At 35.9% G+C, this 19,774-nt stretch overlaps 2 protein-coding genes across 2 annotated transcripts; both read left to right on the top strand.

Moving 5' to 3' along the window:
- Positions 1-481: 481 nt before the first annotated feature.
- Positions 482-9,056, top strand: LOC111595887 (plexin-B). The gene is made up of 5 exons (XM_023309815.2): positions 482-1,401; positions 2,336-7,078; positions 7,759-8,348; positions 8,497-8,679; positions 8,740-9,056. Exons 1-5 carry the CDS (start codon positions 765-767, stop codon positions 8,845-8,847), a joined length of 6,261 nt encoding a protein of 2,086 aa, XP_023165583.2. The 5' UTR covers positions 482-764; the 3' UTR covers positions 8,848-9,056.
- A 3,991-nt stretch (positions 9,057-13,047) lies between these two features.
- Positions 13,048-16,189, top strand: LOC111595881. The gene is made up of 2 exons (XM_023309807.2): positions 13,048-14,458; positions 14,838-16,189. The coding sequence occupies exons 1-2, from the start codon at positions 13,475-13,477 to the stop codon at positions 16,101-16,103; spliced, it is 2,250 nt and encodes a 749-aa protein (XP_023165575.2). The 5' UTR covers positions 13,048-13,474; the 3' UTR covers positions 16,104-16,189.
- The last annotated feature ends 3,585 nt before the right edge of the window (positions 16,190-19,774 follow it).

Here is a 19,774-nt window from a genome sequence, read left to right as displayed (position 1 = left end):
ATCAGTAAGTGTTCTCCAAATTTTAAGATGTGGTGATATTTGCTTTACCTATTGATTACACATCCTGATATATATCGTGCATTAAAATCATGTTAAAGATTGCAATCAAGTTAAAAATCAAACATAATAAATGTTCATTTTATAAATACTAAAATGTAATATTATATTTTATTAAATTTTTTTTTTCGCAGTATATTTTAGTGAATAAATCTATATATGAATACATCAGAGAAGTGAACAAATATTTATTTCGTTTCACCTGCATGAATTTGAATTCCATTTGCGTTGGAAGCCTTTGCACCAATTTCTGTAGCTATGATATTCACAACCTTTCCAATAAAACTACATTCGTTTATTTATATATTCGATACATTAGGAAGTTCTTTTCTACGTTAACTTACCTACACAATTATTTTTATATCGATAGTTAACCTGACAAATATTAAAGTATCGCGTCACATCGTGTTTGTCATCGATAGTTTGACAGCTTTATTATGAAAGTATACACTTTTTTCCACAATATGTATATGTGTGTTCGTGTTTGAAAGACTATACGGTAGATATTTTTTGTTGCTTGACAAATATTGCAGTCGTTTAACCGAAATGTAACTCTCAACTAAGTGCAACAAATGGTGTAATTCATAATGTGATAAAAAATCATTGGCTAAGCTGGCTGTATCATCGTTCAAATTGCACAGCGTTCTTGCTCCGCCCCTCCACTCCTATAAAGAAGCACCATTTTGAATTTACATACATAGAAATTAATGGTCAAAGGATTTGCCATAGATAGAATGTTGCGACAATTCTTCCGTCAGCATAACGCCGTTTGTATGTTGAATGCATTTATCTTTTTAACTTTGCAAATGCGTAGTGCAGTGCATTGCGTCAAAGTTGAGCATGGACACGCGCAATCACGTTCGTATCTAGATTTAAGCAATGTTGAATCTCCGCTGTTGAAGCCATTCTCTTCAACTGACATTGTCGCCCAGTTTGTTCTACCACCCATTAACAATGGAGGCGTGGCTAGTGGACAAATTGATATTGGTATCTCCACATCAACATCGACGGAAGCAAACTTTGGCAATCGTACAAATGCTGCCAATGGTTTAAATGTTGGCAGTTTAAATACCCAATCAAAAAACTATTTCACTCATCTTACCTTCGATTATATCCACGACGTCCTCTATGCGGGTGCCACAAACAAAATACTAAAGTTAAATGAAAATCTACGAGTTCTCTCGGAGGCTGTCACCGGGCCCAAGCCCGATGCACCGCAGTGCCATGCCGGTGGCTGTCCGGAGGATGTGGAAACGTCGCTGGTCAACAACTATAATAAGATATTGGTAGTTAGCTATGCTCACAACGACGGCATCCTCATCTCTTGTGGTAGTATACGGCAAGGTACGAAAAATTTTTTTATAATTATTTTGAATCTTAATTTGATGACCGAGCTAAATTTCTTAAACCAAAAACTTTTTGTTTTAAATATTCATCTTAACGAAAATTTATAATTATACAAATTGTAATATATTATTCATAGCGACAATATAAATATTGTAAGAATACTTTACATTGCTGGATTTTAAGTTAATTTTAAATAGGTTTAACAGATGTTTAAGATATTTAAGCCATTATATACAATTATAGAAAACTACATTAGATGTTTTGATATTTAAAATTTGAATTTGAATTTGAATTTGAATTTTAATATCTAGCAAAATATAATTATAAATTTTGTATATTTCTTTAGAAGTCAAGGAATTATTTTGAACATGGACATACTTTTTATTTTTTCCTATTTACAATTACAGTTGCCTGTTGTAGTTTTAAACACTTTAAGAATGGCATTTCCTAAATTATTCAGGCTAGTTTACAGTTCTTAAAATTAGATGAATTAATCATGCAATTGTGAAATAGAAAAACATGTTATTTTCAAACGGTAACACAAGTAGGCTGCCCAAAACAATGAATTTGTGATGATATACAATCAAATATAAATAGATTTATTTATACATGTGGCATTACATTCTTTCTTCATTTTGATGTTTAAAAAGATTGATAAGCATTAGCAAATACATACATTTGGAGATGATTAGCATACTTGGAACATTTCTAGTTCGACTAGAAGAAAAGTTATTCAGCAATTAATTTCTGATAGTAAGACGTCGTCAAGGCGCTATATGTATAGATAGATATATCAAGTTTGTGGATCAAGGTATCTCATAGTCCACTCCTGATTAGAGCACTCATAGTTGTTAATATATGCATAAGAATTGTAGCTTTGATTATTTGAATATTTTTTTTCTAAATGTGTTTTGTGGTTTTTTCTTCGCAGGTGCCTGTGAGATTTACAATCTTTTGCGATTTCCTTCCGCACCTCAATTTGTGGCAGTGCCATTAGCTGCTAATGATGAATATGCCTCCACTTATGCATTTGTGGGTCCGTCACGTTATTCTTGGAAAGAGGAGGATATACTCTATGTGGGGACGACATTTACTAACGTCGGCGATTATCGGCACGATGTGCCAGCGATATCATCTCGACGCTTGGAAGACTTAAATTATGCTGAGTTTTCCATACAGCAGTCAATTATTAACATCGATGTGAAATATCGTGATCATTTTCTAGTTGATTACGTTTACGGATTCAATTCATCTGAGTATGCATACTTTGTGCTTGTCCAAAAGAAATCACATCTGGCTGAAGAGGCAGGCTATGTCACGCGTTTGGCACGTATCTGCATTACAGATCCAAATTATGATAGCTACACAGAGATAACCATTCAGTGCACCGCTACGGAGGAGCAAATCGATTATAATATATTGCGAGATGCAAAGATAACGCACGCAAGCCAAAAGTTAGCCCATCAAATGGGCATTAAGCGAGATGATCATGTGCTGGTGACTGTGTTCTCGCCATCAAAAGAGATTAGCGATGAGCCAGAGAATAAGTCAGCTATGTGCATTTATAGCTTGAAGGATATTGAGGATGTGTTCATTGAGAATATACACATGTGCTTCAATGGCACTAATAAGGATCGCAATCTAGGCTATATCTCTGGTACGATCAATGATGGTAAATGCCCAAATGCTGGCTCTTTGGGCAACATTTATAATTTTTGCAGTGTGGGTCTTAAAATTAGCGGCGTTGCCCCAATATTGGCACATGCGTTATTCCATTTTGATAATGTTTCGGTTACTTCGGTGACGGCAACAACAACAACTGATCACCAGCATTCACTTGCGTTTCTTGGCACAGAGGCCGGCACCATAAAAAAAGTCCTGTTGTCTGGTCAGAAACCTGGAGAATATGAGGAAATTGTCGTAGATGCCGGCAATCGTATTCTTCCCAATACAATGATGTCACCAAAAAAGGATTTTCTTTACGTCTTGTCATTGCGTAAAATAACAAAGTTGCGTATTGAACATTGTTCCGTATATTCAAACTGCTCAGCCTGTCTGGAATCAAGGGACCCATTCTGTGGCTGGTGTTCCTTGGAAAAGCGCTGCACTGTCCGTTCGACATGTCAACGGGATACGTCAGCTTCGCGCTGGCTCTCACTGGGTAGTGGTCAACAATGCATTGATTTCGAATCAATTGTACCCGACAAAATTCCCATTGCGGAATTAACACGAGTGCAGCTTGTTATACGTACATTGCCGGAACCATTTAATGCCAAGTATCGTTGTGTATTTGGGAATTCGACGCCAATTGATGCCGAAATACTTGAGCATGGTTTGGCTTGTGATACGCCGCCAATTGATCAAAGACCAATCATTGCTGCTAATATGGATCATGTGCTCGTACCACTGTCCGTGCGGAGCTCCGAGACAAATAAGGATTTTGTGTCGCGGTCCTTTGCATTTTTTGATTGCTCGCATCATGGCAATTGTCAGTCGTGTGTGCGAAGCTCGTGGGGTTGCAATTGGTGCATTTTTGATAACAAGTGCGTACACAAATCGGAACAGTGTCGTAACATGGAAAATGCGATCAGTGGAGAGGGTCAGTGTCCGCACTTAAAGCGCAATCGTCAACCAATTTTGCTGCCAGTGCGTGTGCCAAAAGAAATACGTTTAGAGATTGAGAATTTGCCAAAGCCAAAAAGTGCGCATGCTGGATATTTGTGTACGATACAAATTGAAGCAGCTCAAATGCTTTTACCAGCTCACATTGAGTCCAACAAGATTGTTGTGTGCGAAAAGACGCCGTACTTTTATGAGACGAATACTCACGAATACGAAGCTAAGGTTGAGATAACTTGGAATCGCCAGCATTATATAGATACCGCTATGGTCATATTGTACAAGTGCGATGTGCTTGGCTCCCATCGAGAACACGCCGATTGCAGTTTATGTGTCACACGTGACCCCAAATACCAATGTGCTTGGTGTGGCAGTACTTGTGTTTACAATGAGACTTGCCGATCACCAATAACAATTCATGGTCATGGGTTCGATGTGGACGCTGTTTCAAATAATGTTCTGCTGCAAAATGAATGTCCACGACCCCGGATTGATATCATAAAACCATTGTCGGGTCCTGTGGAGGGGGGAACTCTGGTTACAATCGAGGGCAGCAATTTGGGTATTCGCGAGGAAGATGTTAGAGGAAAAATATCAATTGGAACAGTGCCATGTATACTGGTGAATTATCAAATCTCTGTTAAGATTGAGTGCCGTACGGGAGCAGCATTGCATGAGATGTCGGCGCCAATTAAGGTGGCCAATGATGCTGGATTTACGGAATCAAGTGTTCAATTTCATTTTAAAGATGTACAACTTACCGGTTTGTATCCCACTGTTGGACCCAAATCAGGTGGTACACAATTATCACTATTGGGAAAGTATCTGAATATTGGCTCAAGCATTCGGGCGTTTCTCGATGAATACGAATGTCACATAAATGTAACACAAGCTTCATCCTCACGCCTATCCTGCATAACATCGGAGGCAACGCAACCAGAGCCAATTCGCTCCCTACGGTTGGTTGTCGACGGAGCTAATCGCACATTCACTTGCAAAAATTCAGAATTGGGACAGCAGCAGCAGCTGATAAGCACTTCTAGAAGCTATTATGGAACATATCATTACAATATGCCCCCGCCGCCGTGTTCGATATTCAACTATACACAGGATCCGCGCATAATGCAAATAAAGCCATTGCGCAGCTTTGCTAGTGGTGGACGTATTTTAACCGTACATGGCATGTACTTAGACTCAATACAAAATCCTGAGCTTGAGGTTTTTCTGGATAATGAGCGTGTAAACAAAACTTCTTGCACTGTCATTAATTCCAGCCAAATGGAGTGCCCATCACCGCCCGTAAATCTAAAGTTTCAATTGTTGAAAAATGCTGTTGAAATGAAATCGGTTCACAAATTCGAACGTAAGCGAAAGCGCAATGTACTATTCAATGATAGTTTCAATATTTATGCAACAGGTTCAACAGTATCCAGCTACTTTTCTAGCAATAGCATGGATGTAACAGCCTTTGTGAAGATACATGAGACTCAATTAAATTTGCAGCTTAGTTTTGTCATGGACAATGTGCAGTTAGTGCGAGACTTGAACAAATATTTTCATGAAATTCGCAGCACTATTGTATACTTGAACGATCCAAAATATTTGCCATTCCCGAATGATGGCATCAAACTTTATAAAGGTGACAGCTTGGTCATTGAGGGTGAACTGCTTAATTTGGCGGCCGATGAGTATGATGTGAATGTAACCATCGGAACTGTGCAGTGCAACATAACGAGCCTAGCTCTCACACAACTGTTATGCATACCGCCCGAGCAGCAGCCGGCCTCGACAGATGAAAATGGAATTGATCAGTCAGCCGATCTACCGCTGGTTGTCGTTAAAGTTGGTCGCAATTTGCGCTTTGTAATTGGTTATCTAAAATATGATTTGAATAAGCCGTATTCGATCTCACATGCAATGCTAGGCATCATATTGACTGTGGCCGCATTGATTATTATCCTTGTAATTGTACTGATAATATTTAGGCGAAAGTCAACCCAAGCGGAACGTGAATATAAACGTATACAAATCCAAATGATCACATTGGAGAGTAATGTGCGATCCGAATGCAAACAGGCATTTGCGGAACTCCAAACTGACATGACCGACCTGACGGCGGATCTTGAGAGCAGTGGTATACCAACACTTGATCATGTCAATTATATTATGAAAGTTTTTTTTCCGGGCGTGTCGGATCATCCAATATTAAATTCGCCAAAAATTCAAGGCAATGGCCAGCACACCAATTACGATACGGCTATGATGCAATTCGAGCAGTTGGTCAGCAATAAGTACTTCCTTTTAACGTTCATTGAAACTTTGGAGACGCAACGATCTTCATTTTCAATACGCGATCGTGTAAATGTTGCCTCACTTCTAATGATCGTTCTTATGAACAAAATGGAGTATGCCACGGAGATTTTAAAGTCGCTTTTATTGCGTCTCATCGACAAATCATTGGCCAGCAAACATCCGCAGTTGATGTTGCGCCGCACCGAGAGTGTCGTAGAGAAGATGTTAACAAACTATTTAGCAATTTGTATGTACGACTATCTGAAAGAATATGCCGGATCAAGTTTATTCCTGTTGTTCAAGGCTATTAAGCATCAAGTAGAGAAAGGTCTTGTCGATGCTATAACGCATGATGCACGATATTCTCTATCCGAGGAACGTCTATTGCATGAACAGGTCACACATTCCGTTGTCATTTTGCATATACTACAGGACGACCTGGACGAGAAGGTTCAGTGTCGCGTCAATGACTGGGATACCATATCTCAAGTCAAACTAAAGATTCTTGATGCCATTTTCAAAAATACACCATTCTCGATGCGGCCATCAGTACACGAAGTGGACCTTGAGTGGCGTCACGGTCGCGGTGGTCATTTAACCCTCCAAGATGAGGATCTCACCACAAAGACGATTAACGGCTGGAAGCGCTTGAATACATTATTCCATTACGGTGTCAAAGAGTCCGCCGTAATGTCTCTTATAGCTAGACAGAATGAGAGTTATAATATGCCTTATAGTAAACAGCAGGCTCCCTATCACAATTGTAAGTATTTTTATGCCCTGAACTTATTTAAAATGAAAATTTAAGGGAAATGGGAAAATGGGAAATCAAATCCGAATTCTTTAAATTTATATTAGTTGGAAATACGGCCAATATGCATTTCTAAGAAGCCATTATAATCTGTAGATCATATCGGTGTTGGGAGATTCGGCGTAGGAAAATTTAGGGTTTTTTTGCGTTGCGTATGCAGTGTTGTTTCGAATCTTGGGGTCGTAATGTCGCTTTTTAATTGCTTTTTTTAACGATACAAAATATGGAAAATATTAAAAACGCACATCGGACGTTATCAGGGTATCTCTTAGCGGGCACCCCGACTAGAGCTTTTTTACTGGTTTTTTAATACGTATGAATGTGTTGTTTCCGCCACCTTTAGGAGCTATAGAAACTTGAAATTGTACCCGTCTTATAGCGCGCGTAGATATAATGTATATATTTTTTAGAGCATCAACAGAACAAAATTTATTCAATAATTGATTTATATATATTTTAGCCCATAAGCGCGCCTAGCGTTGGGCAAGCTGCTCAGTAAGCAGAACATGTGCTTATGTGAATGTGTTGTTTGCCTTCTAGTCGTGCACACCAGACTAAATCACTCTTACTTGCTTATACAATATATTAGTTGTCATAATTCATTATATTTTTGTTTTCTTTTTTTTTTGCAGTTTATTATATAAATAATTCGCAGAGTCATATAATAATCAACAACGATATTGAATCGGGTCTTCAGCAACCGAGGCTTTATCACCTAGTTAAGCCAATAATACCCGATCACTATATGAATATCAAAAACTCAGCGATTTCTGGAGTATTGACACCAGCGCAGGGCAGTGCGCACTGCATTGGAACTGGGAACGAACGAGCTAATAAAACTATACCAGAAGTGTATTTAACCCGCTTGCTTGCTACGAAGGGTACTATACAGAAGTTTGTTGATGACTTCTTTTCCATTATATTGACCGTAAATGAAGAGCTGCCGCCTGCAGTTAAATGGCTCTTTGATCTGCTCGATGAGGCGGCTAGGCGTCATAATATTGCCGATACAGATATTTTACACGCATGGAAATCGAATAGTTTGCCACTTAGATTTTGGGTTAATTTTATTAAGAATCCCGACTTTATATTTGACGTAAACAAAACATATTCTGTCGACTTCTGCTTAAGTGTCATAGCACAGACTTTTATGGATGCATGTTCAACAACGGAACATAGATTGGGCAAAGATTCACCATCTAATAAACTTTTATTTGCCAAGGTAATTATGTTGAGTTAATAATAATTTGTGTCTTTGAAAAAAAAGCTTTTAAAAGTAGAAAGGGAATGTAATTAATTACTTATCCTCAAAACATTTGTTATCTGGAAAATGGTGTATTCTTTATTTATCATTCGTTTTATTTGAACAGGATATTCCGAACTATAGAAGGATGGTAAAGGACTTTTATCGAGACGTGGCAAGGCTTCCTCAAATTAGTGATCAAGAAATGAGCACAGCTATGCAGCAATTGTCAGTTCAACAGAATGCAGAATTTGACACAATTTCTGCTTTAAAAGAGTTGTACATTTATATAACTAAGTACAGAGAGCAGGTTTGCAAAAGAATTGATTTAATTTCAAAAAAGATATTGCTAGAATTTAACTTTTTTTAGATTATGGATGCGCTGGACACCGATCCCAATTGTAAAAAAATGCATTTGTCCAGTAAACTGGAAAGTGTTGCCTGCACACTCGACGGCGAGGATACATTAAACTGCTGACAAGAATGTGTGTTTTATTATGTGATTTATGACGCTGCCGACCTGATTTTTATCATTTCAAGCAACCCAATTTTAAGTTAATAAAATTGTGGCAGAGAAAATTTACGTACCATATAAATATACTCTATCAAGTGCCAACTCCAGAAACAACCCATGACACTATATAATTTAACCGTATTTTTCATGTATATACATACACTGGATATTGTATTTGTATTTGATAAAAGTTAAGTAAAAAATTGGTTACTTTTCTATATATGAAAACCAAAATAAGCGCGAAAAAACAACAAATATCTTATAACACAATGTATACTAAATTACAATACTTAAAAAAAGTTTGATCGTTTTTTAAATTCCACCATTTTATTCTCAAAAATGCCTATTTATACCGTTTTATGGGTCTATTGGGTTGCTTTGAATTCCACAGATTGAAAATCTACCATTTGTCTCATACTAAGTTAAATAAGTAACAGCACGCGTGTAGATATAAATGAAATGTAGCTCTTTAAGATATTTCCGGGATTCTCATGGAGTTATTATTAAGTAAAATAAATGTACGACGAGCTAACATGTACATCTAAAAATTTAATTATACTCTGACATCTTCGTGTTGTATGATTTCATATTAGTTATAACGTACAATAGTATGCATTACATCGACATATGCTATGACTGAATTGTAAAAGAATCTTAAAAATGTAAAGTCTGCTAGTTATTGCACAAAAATTTATTTCGAAAAAAATCTATTTTATTCGAATTATATTTTATAGTACAGTAATGTTAAGATCCATATGTATATAAACAGATCATTTTTAATATTAACAAGTATTGTATAACTTAATTGTATTTGAAATTGCAGTTACCGTATTCTTCAAGGGAGCTTCATTTAAATTGATTTAATAATGTACCAAAAATTATTAATTGGACAGCAAGCTAATGGGTTTTTTATTCTTATGTAACTTGCCTTCATGGCCTTACTTAAAATATGTTTTGTAAATGAGTTCACATAATGCCCTCTTCATTCGGCTCAATAAAGAGCTTAGTACTTTAGAAAATGTGATATATATTGTATTAATTATGCGTACAGTTTAAGAAGCGAAGATGCATATGGAATGACTTTTAATATCTATAAGACTAGCCACCTACTTGTAGTAAAATTGCAAACAGCTTCAAACTATATAATTTTTACTATAGAATAATATCCGAAGTTTATCTTTGAAGTTGTGTTCGATTACATACTTTCTGAACTAAGTTTAATTCTGCCATGCGAAATACATAGTTTTAGTTTAGTATTCGTAATTTACAGTAGAAAATTAACCTACAATATATAATTCAATTTTATATTTTTTAATTGTATATGTATTTTTTACCTTTACTTTTATTGGCTACTGTTTATATAAAGAAACGTATGAATACAGAAAAGATAAGTTATATATACACGAAATAGTACATACATTTTGTAGATACCATGCGTACATAATGATCATTAATTTGTAAGTCAATGTAATTATGAATGAATGTATTGCTATTCTATTTTCAATAAAGTTTATTAGGTTCTTCAAGATAACCATATAATGTAACATAAGCTTGAAATTTAATTATAATTTACTTTCTGCAATAGTTTGATTAAAATCCTTTCAGTGCAACAGAAATTCAAAATGAACCATTTGCAGTGGTGATACTCAATACAAAAATGTTTTTGGAAATTAAATCCTTTGATACTTAATTAAACAAATTAATCATTATTTAATTCAATATTATTTTAATTTTGAATCTATTGAAAATGTGAAATAATTTCCCACAATTTGTGGAATAGTTGATCTCTAGACATAGACTTTAAATTTTTAACGTAACTCGCGCTTATATAAGTTTAAAATCTTCGGTATTATTTTCTGTTCTCGTGAAATATGTTTTTTAATGCTTTCTTCAAAAGTTTAAAAAACAAAGTGCAAGAGTGTTCCAGTCGAGAGTATCCGCCTAGGAGATATCCTGATATTGCAATCATATGCACAAATACAACCGCTCGCGACTTTGCCAGGGCTGCAGTATGGGTTTTTTAGTAACATTTAATTGTTGAATAGCTTTTGCTCTACATGGACTTTCTCGATAAAATTGTAGATCCTGATAATGACATCTAGATGAGTGTACTTGTTGAAGTGCAAGTCTCTGGGAACGTATCATACAAATTGGAGTGGTATTCAAGTTATCGCATTTTGTTTTATAAACGATGACAACCGATATTTCGGTTTGGTTCTTAAATCGCAGTTTCAATACCGTAAAAGATGAAGACTTGCGCTTTAGCAAATAAACATATATTAATGTGATTATTATGATTAGTCTGATTAGGAATCCATTTAGTAAAAAAGTAATTCAACAATAGTATGGGCAATACTGCAGTCCAAGCGCTACCCAAAATCCGTAGTAAGCAGAGCGCCCGCTTACGCGCCCGTGTGCATGTGGGGATAAGAGGATAAGAATGTTATGAATATGTCGATTAGAGCACTCTTACTTGTTTAAGCTTATGTTTAAAACAGCTACACCGATTAGTATATTCTAGTTGAGTTGTCCCACCTATAATAATATTGTTTTTCCAAATAATTTTTTGTTAAAATTGCTTTTTGTTTACTTGTATCCTCATATGCCATAGTTAAATGAAGATCTGAATCATCTCATAAGCAGACATACATACATTGCATGTAAATAAGTATGTGTATTTACACACACAGGTTTTTGTAAGATTATATATACATACATGCATGAATACACGTACATATGTGTGCAACTAATTATCTCTCACAAAGAATGTTTACGCTCTTCTATCCACTTCCACAGATGAGTCGCTTTTATACCTTGTTCCCATTAAAAATGGGAAATCAGGGTATAATGGTTTTGTGCAAATGTATGTAACAGGCATATCCCATAAAGTATATATTTTTGATCAGGACAAGGTGAGTCGGTTGAACAATATCCGTCTGTCCGTCCGCCATTTCGTATGTGTGTAAGTTGGTATGGGATATGGCACACTAATATGAAGTTTCAAATAATCGATAAATTTTTCCGTATCATTGTAATCATTTAAAAACATGATCGAAATGCAGATTTTTAATTATATTTCGAGCGGCTTAAGAGCTATAGTATTTCGTGTAATGTATATTTTGTACAATTTGGGGTTTTGCCACATTTTGGATAACGGCTCCAGAAGTTATTAAGCAATTATTATGGCCAATTTGCAAAAGCACGTGGCAAGCAGCGCCAAGCAATTTTTTTTTTTAAACGCAGATTGGATTTTGGTCAGGGTATCTCCTATTCGGGCACCTCGACTAAAGGTTTCTTGTTATCAATAAAATACTGCAGCTGCTTGGATGCCTTTCATTTATCACAAAGCGCTAAACGTTGTAACATAAAAAGGTATACACACCAATGCACATGCTTACTAATGCACATGCATACAATTATACACATATGCAGTATGCACCAGCTCACGCATACACACATTTATATGAGCTGTTTTTTCTCATTTTTGTTTGTTTTAAGATAACGGATTTATTCATATTTTATGGGGTTGCTCGCTCTGTACTAAGCGCATCTGTAGATCACGATTGCCGCCCGTGGTACAAACGAATGTCCAAAAGACTGTTATCCTACTTCAGCGGTACTTTGTTCTGGCATTTATCAAAAAAAAACTATTCAAATCAAATCTATTGATTCAGTGGATGCGTGGGGGTAGTTTTCACCACATTTATATGGAGATGCTTCAATATTTTTATAGAGTAAAATGAATATGGCTGATTTTTGTAATATTTGAACATAATAATAATTTAAAATAATTTTTTAAATAATTTTTTATAATTGCTAATTTTTTCAGTATTTTTTAATGCTAATGAAGTAAAGCATTATACTACTGCCAGCATATTGCAAAAAAAAAAAATAAATAAATAAATAAAAATGCAGAAAAAAACTATATATATTTTATATAATATTTAATTAAAGTGAAACAAATTAATACAAACAACTTTGCCATTATTAAGTAAATAAAGTGTGTATTTATAACAGTGTCTCTAATCATATGGCACGCACTGTTAACATATCAATTAGGTGGGTGTGTGCGTATGTGGGTATAAGCAAGAGATTGCTTATATTGTGGTTGGCTGTTGAGTAAGCATTTTCTTTCTGGTATTTTAGTCGCATGTGAAGTGCTGAACGAACAGGTTTTCGTCTGTACTCGCTGTATATTAAAATCAATGAATACGGCACGGCTGTTGATCGCGGATGTTAAATAAAAAATATAAATATAATATTCGGCATATTGTTTATAAGCAGCCTCAGAAATGAAACTGTGATTTTTAACTATACACTAAAGTTTATAACATAAAGCTAAACAGTATTTTGTGTTAATTTAATTTAATCTCATCACACAAATCAGTACTATTCGAATTTCAACATACGCACACACATATGTATGCGTGTTAAAGATGGATAGCTTGCTGGGTTTAAAATGAGCATGCAAATAAGTTAAGAGTGTGAGAAAATCCCCTTAAAGATCGAGACATCGAACAACACACCCTGATAGTTAGTTCAAGTTATTTCTGTGTCATCTTGCGATCTATAGAGGCCATGTGGTATAAAAATGAAAATACGTATCGAATCTGAATACTTTGCAGCTACATTCCAAAGTATTTTCAACTGGAATGATATTAAAATAGCAACGAATAAAGCCAACGTACAAAAAAATAACTTTTTCGAATATAACGAGAACGGAAAGAAGTTACGCGGTAGTTGGAGGCAAAATATTTTTTATGTCAAATACAGCTACAGTGTATTACCTTTTTGCGATGTTTGTTATTGCTATCACAATGATGCGAAGCGAATTCGAAAAGAAGCGAAAGGATCGGTACAACGTCGGCGCTTATATTCAATATTGCAAAAATTAACGCAATTTTGTTTTGTGTTTATTTTGTTGTTACCATTGTTACTCACCTGTAATACATTAATACAGGAAGCTACTGGCGAAGATGTTAAGCCAATCCCAACTATTTCATCAGAATCAAGGTTATTTTGGGCCAGCTCCACCTATATGCACTATGGACAGAAAGGGCCAAAAGCAAAAAGCAATTGCCAAAATAAATGGAATTTCAAACTAATGTTCAACAACTACACAAACCATAATAACTATAATAAAAATGATAACCAAAATGATATCATGAATAGCCATAGCCATAGCATAACAAAAGGCATCAGCCTCATTTATCCATCTAATCACAGCTTAAATGAATATAGTCTGATAATAACTCTAAGTCAATTGTATAGTAAAAACAAAGCAAACCTACATTCAAAAGCGCACACCATATTACACGGGACAAAGCCAAGTTCCGGTACCGACTCCGGTTCCGGTTCCAATAATATACGCCCTAAACGAAGTATTGATTCAACTCCACATAAGTCGCAACCACCTAAAACTAAACGCAAACATGAAACTGGCAGTCAAAAATTAGATGTGTTTGAGAAGCACAAAAAATATCATCAAACACATAATAGAATTATAAATACACAGAAGGTAACGGAACTAATTATGAACGGACTTGGATTAAAGAAATTGCCAGACATGAAAAAGGTAAAATGATCACATTACGAAAAAAATTTTATTATATATTATATATAACAAATTTTTTTATTGTCTAGTATAAGACAGATTGCAAATAAAAACAGCATTTAAAAAAAAAATAGATGTATTATATACTTATATAGAATATTCCCTGAAATTTGCTGCCTTAGCTTTAGATGATAATCTTCGTATTTTCGAAGTCTTCGCTTCTATTCCCCGAAATTCGCTTTTTTCTCTTCTCTTTTCTCATTTTTTCAAGATAAACAATTTTCTTGGATACTTCCTTTGAATAAATTCATTGAGTAAATTCTTGTCCCTATAGATAATTAAAATATAATAAATATAATATTTGCCGGTTAATCATATTTTTACATTATCTTAATTACAGGCAAACATTAGCCAATTAGAATATTCAAGCAAATACTTACAATATTTAGAGCGTGTAAGAAATAATCGGGGAGTTGGAAGCGGCAAGGACGGCAACCCTTATTCTTCAGGCGGAGATCCACCCTCAACAACACTTCGTATTTTAACCATTGTAACAAATAGTTTTAGCGATATAACAGAAAATCGATTCGGCCGTCAACGTGAACGTCGGACACCAAGAGGAACGAAAAGAGGGAACCGAGAATCCAAAAAATCTTTTAGCGATAAGACAAATATTCTCTTACATTTTCCATTAGCCATTAACGAAGCTGATAAATTTCACTACAAGAAACTAGATGAGGCAAATGTGAGGCTAATGATGTTGTACAATCCAGCATTGGCAGCACAATCACATCGTCATAGAACACGAATAGAGCAAGGAGTTAAAAAAAAATATAATAATTCGATGAATCACAAAGGGAATTGCAGTACGGATAGCACAATTCCCGCAAATCACCAACAAATTCGTAGACCCAAAAATCGTAGTCACATATTAAAACTGAGCGTTTATCAGTTGCTTCCAATGCAGAAACGCAAGCAGTTGGATGCACGTCAAATCGAGTTTGAGAATTCAATGGGTGATGATGAAACCCGCAGCCAGTGGCTGGAATTCGATGTAACCGATGCGGTGCGTGGATGGTTAAACAAAAGCCGCGAGAACCTTGGCATAGAGATTCAATGTGATAAATGTCGCCGCATTGGCGCTCGCATACTCAGCGGTGTTTCCAGCTCACGATTAGATCAGAAAAATGATGAGGATGATGATCGATTTCACCTGTCACCAGTTTTGAATATTATTGGGCACATAGGTCGTACCCATCGTGAAAAGGGTATACAATCGTTTAATCACAGCAATTATCATCATCGTAATCCAAATAAGTCTAAAATGTGGCCCAATAGCTGCTACAAACCGCATCAACGTTGCTGCCGTCATCAATTGAATGTGGCCTTTAAGGACATTAAAGGATTCGAGTTTATTATACAGCCAAAAATTTTCGATGCTGGTTATTGCCTTGGTCGTTGTCCTCCCAGACACAATCCCGCCCATCACCACGCATTACTCCAAAGCCTCATATGGCAACAGGATCATAATCGTGTACCCCGACCTTGTTGTGCCCCATCGAAGCTCACGGAACTGGAGATATTGCACGTGGATGAGGAGCACAGTGATAAACTTAAGATATCAACATGGAGCAATATGCAAGTTTCCGAGTGCGCATGCTCATAAAACAATTGTTAACATTTTAGATGAGGAGCACAGTGATAAGCTTAAGATATCAACATGGAGCAATAGGCACGTTTCCGAATTCGCATGCTCATAAAACAATTGTTAACCTTTTAGAAATGACTAGCAATACAATTGGCAGATACCAAAATATATATACCTACATACATACATACACACACACACTTTCATATATATATATATGTATATATATATATATATATATATATATATATATATATATATATATATATATATATATATATATATATATATATATATGTGTGTGTGTGTTTGTATGTATGTATGTATGTAGGCATATATATACATTAACATTAACATTTCTACTATACGAAAACGTTCTTGTCACTAGACTGCAGTGCTAATATTTTTTCTCTGGGTTTCGAAATATACATAGTCTGCGGGATCGCGTCGATCTTCCTTTTAAATGTTTTCCTTATTTGAACCGCAAAATATATTTACTTATATATTCAATATAGATATATGTATATATTTATAATTATATTTGTTTTTTTTTTTAAAGTTAATTAATAAGAAAGCCTACCTCGCACACTTTAATGTTGATACTGATATTTTTCAAATTTCACCCCTAAAACTAAGATTAATTCCAATGTTATTTGCTTTTGCCTTTTTTATCAATCTGAATTTTTAGCAGTATTAAATATTGATGCAAAGATGCATCTGAGTCATTTAGTTCAATTACAAAATTTAGGAATACCACACAAGTGTTTGAATATTTATAAAACATATAAAAGATACAAGTACATTTTTAGTTCTTTAATTTATTAAGAATAATAAAATTTTTTGTAATTTTTGAAATGACTTTGTTATTTGTCTTTGGGTTTATAAGATATGAAATGTATAAGTATATCTGATATTTATGAGTAGATCTTATGTATGTTAACGAACGGTCATTTGCCTTTTTGAAAGCGCAGTGAATTTCTATGCGTTAGGAAGGCAACTCAAATTAAGACTGACTCTCGCTCTTTTTCATTTCTCTACCTCGAACCGAGCTACACTCTGCGACAACTTCTTTGCAGCCGCGCCGTTACGGTTCATTGTCTAGCTTCAAAAACGCTACCAAAGGATCATCATTAAAGATGATTCTATATTTCTGATTATTGCGAAACCACAACTTCTTCGTCGCCGTGCTTTAACGGTTATTTGTCTAGCTGCAAAATTGCTATCAAAAGCTAAACTATAACACAGCAAAGCTGATCCAAATACTTGAACAAGCGATGATACGACACGGCCATCCTGACATTTACACGTCCTCGTGTACTCAACCTTTGATTATTCATTCCATTCAACTCCTCCTTCATACAACTGCTAAAGTTTCTCAACAAAACCATATGAGAACATATCTTCTTTAGTACAGCTCAACTCAAGTAATTCACTTATGCTGGCTACTAAAATAAAGCATAATCGTTTTCACCAAATATGCCAATATGCCGATATGCCGATTTTACATTTCGTTTGACCAAAATTCAAAACTCAAGTCATCATTTCACTCAGAAAAGCAATCATCGTCTCACTTGGACGGCTCATGATCACCTGGACGGCTCATCATCGTCCCACCTGGTCGGCTCATCATCGTCCCACCTGGACGGCTCATCATCGTCCCACCTAGACGGCTTAAATTCAGCTTCCACCAGACCATTTGACGAGCCTGGAACCTCATTATCAATTTCCAGCTCATAGGGTACATTTCCCTCTGGAAGTTATCTTATGTCCTCATGACAATATTTATATAGTTTCAAAACATCTACCCTGGTCAGCTATAATGTGCGTTGATACACGGAATAAGAAAGAACCAGAATGTCACTTTGCTGTCCTACAGATTATACAATTGTTAACAAATTTACGGACACATTTGTTCATTTTCTCAAACCAATAAAATTGGTAAGTCTTGTCAAGTGTTTTCTTTTTTCCAATCAAGGTGCATGATTGCCCCATGTACTTGATTAACTAACCATCTGAAAATTCGGGGCACAACTGTCAAGCAGCGTGTTTTTCCATTATTTTTGGCAAAAGCTGAACAGCTGGGTCGAATGATATTACGTTTAAGTGACTCACTTAACTTTTCTCGAACAATGTCCTTTTCTTCAGGGATCTTAGAATTTCGCAACCAATAACAATGTCGGTTTTCAAATTGCACTACATGAAATAATATTTTAAGTGCGTTCTCGTTTATAATAACCTGGCTTAATATTTGTAAGGTGTGCTATATAAGTTAACACATAAAAATTGTCTTAAGGTATTGAATAAGCATTTCTTTCAAACATTGCCATTTGCTACCGACCTATTTCGATGGCAGATAAATTTAGTCCCCCGACCGCAACGATCGGCAGCCGTAACGCGGTACTTGACTATGTCGCGGCTTGCCGACTGTAGCTTTGCAGCTCATGACAATGATCTTTAGTTTAGGCCATAGTTTATTAGTTCAGTTTTGTACGACATTTGATGTTTTAATTATTACATTGCTGAGTCACAAGGCCAGTAATCTAAATACCTAATTGTATTCCCCCTAATCAACCTAAGCATCTAACCACTCAGGATCTGGCCAACAGTATCATCTAACGAGGACCCCTGGACAGGACAGATTACATAGCTTATATGCCAGAATCGCCTATGCCTTTTAACATGACAATGCTATTAAGATGCTTACCAGCTAACTTACTCTTCTTGGCGTCAGGTCCAGGTTCAGATTCGTCATCGCAGTAGTCATTTCTATGTTTTTGAAAGGTGAATGCACCTAGTTCGGATTGCAAATCACTTCTGATTTGAACTTTTGACGCAAAAACAACTCGTTGTAAGCGGCTATCCACATTAGTTAAATGCGCGAGCACAATTGAATGGGCAATTTCTTCAATGTCTTTGTTTTGCCAATTCGAAGTTAAAGTTGGCTATCATTAACCGAAAGGCACTCGCCGTTTAGCAAATTTAAAAAACATTTCCGATGGCATCTCCCAGTTTTCATTCCACTTAATGCCGGGATATGAAATTTGGGTATGCCAATGTGAAGCACTGCCCTCTATAGCTTCACTTAGCGCCATGATCAGCTTGCTTCCTTCTAGGGACTGCTCCGTTAATATAATGCCAGCTATTATACACCACTTCGAGGCATCTACACCTGCAGTATCAGAAAAAAATTTCGGCAAAGTGACGGCACGAGTCTGCTGTTGTTCACGTGTTTGCGCTTGCACAGTTTTTACAAGCTCCAGCAGATTTTGGTTTTGCATTTGTAAAATTATGAGCCACTGATCCTCTGAGAATGCAGGATGTGGTGCCGATCCCATTTCTGATGTTAACAAACGGTCATTTTCCATTTCAGAAACGCAGTAAATTTCGATGCGTTGATAGGCAACTCAAATTAAGACGGACTCTCGCTCTTTTTCATTTCTCTACCTCGAACCGAACTACGCTCGGCGACAACTTCTTTGCCGCAGCGCCGTAACGGTTCTTTGTCTAGCTACAAAAATGATACCAAAAGAGAAACTATAACACAGCAACGCCACCGTTGCTGATCCAAATACTTGAACAGGCGATGACACGACATATATAAACGTAACTTCTATATGGATCACGTAAACCAAAAAGCCAAAGACTTGCAATCTTCAATATATCATATAAATATATATATAAATATAAAA

The sequence above is a fragment of the Drosophila hydei genome, unplaced genomic scaffold (assembly GCF_003285905.1).
Source record: "Drosophila hydei strain 15085-1641.00,03,60 unplaced genomic scaffold, DhydRS2 tig00008145-arrow-arrow-pilon, whole genome shotgun sequence".
NCBI classification, from domain to species: domain Eukaryota; kingdom Metazoa; phylum Arthropoda; class Insecta; order Diptera; family Drosophilidae; genus Drosophila; species Drosophila hydei.
Note: the sequence above shows the minus strand (reverse complement) of the source record. Positions and strands in the feature narration are given on the sequence as shown.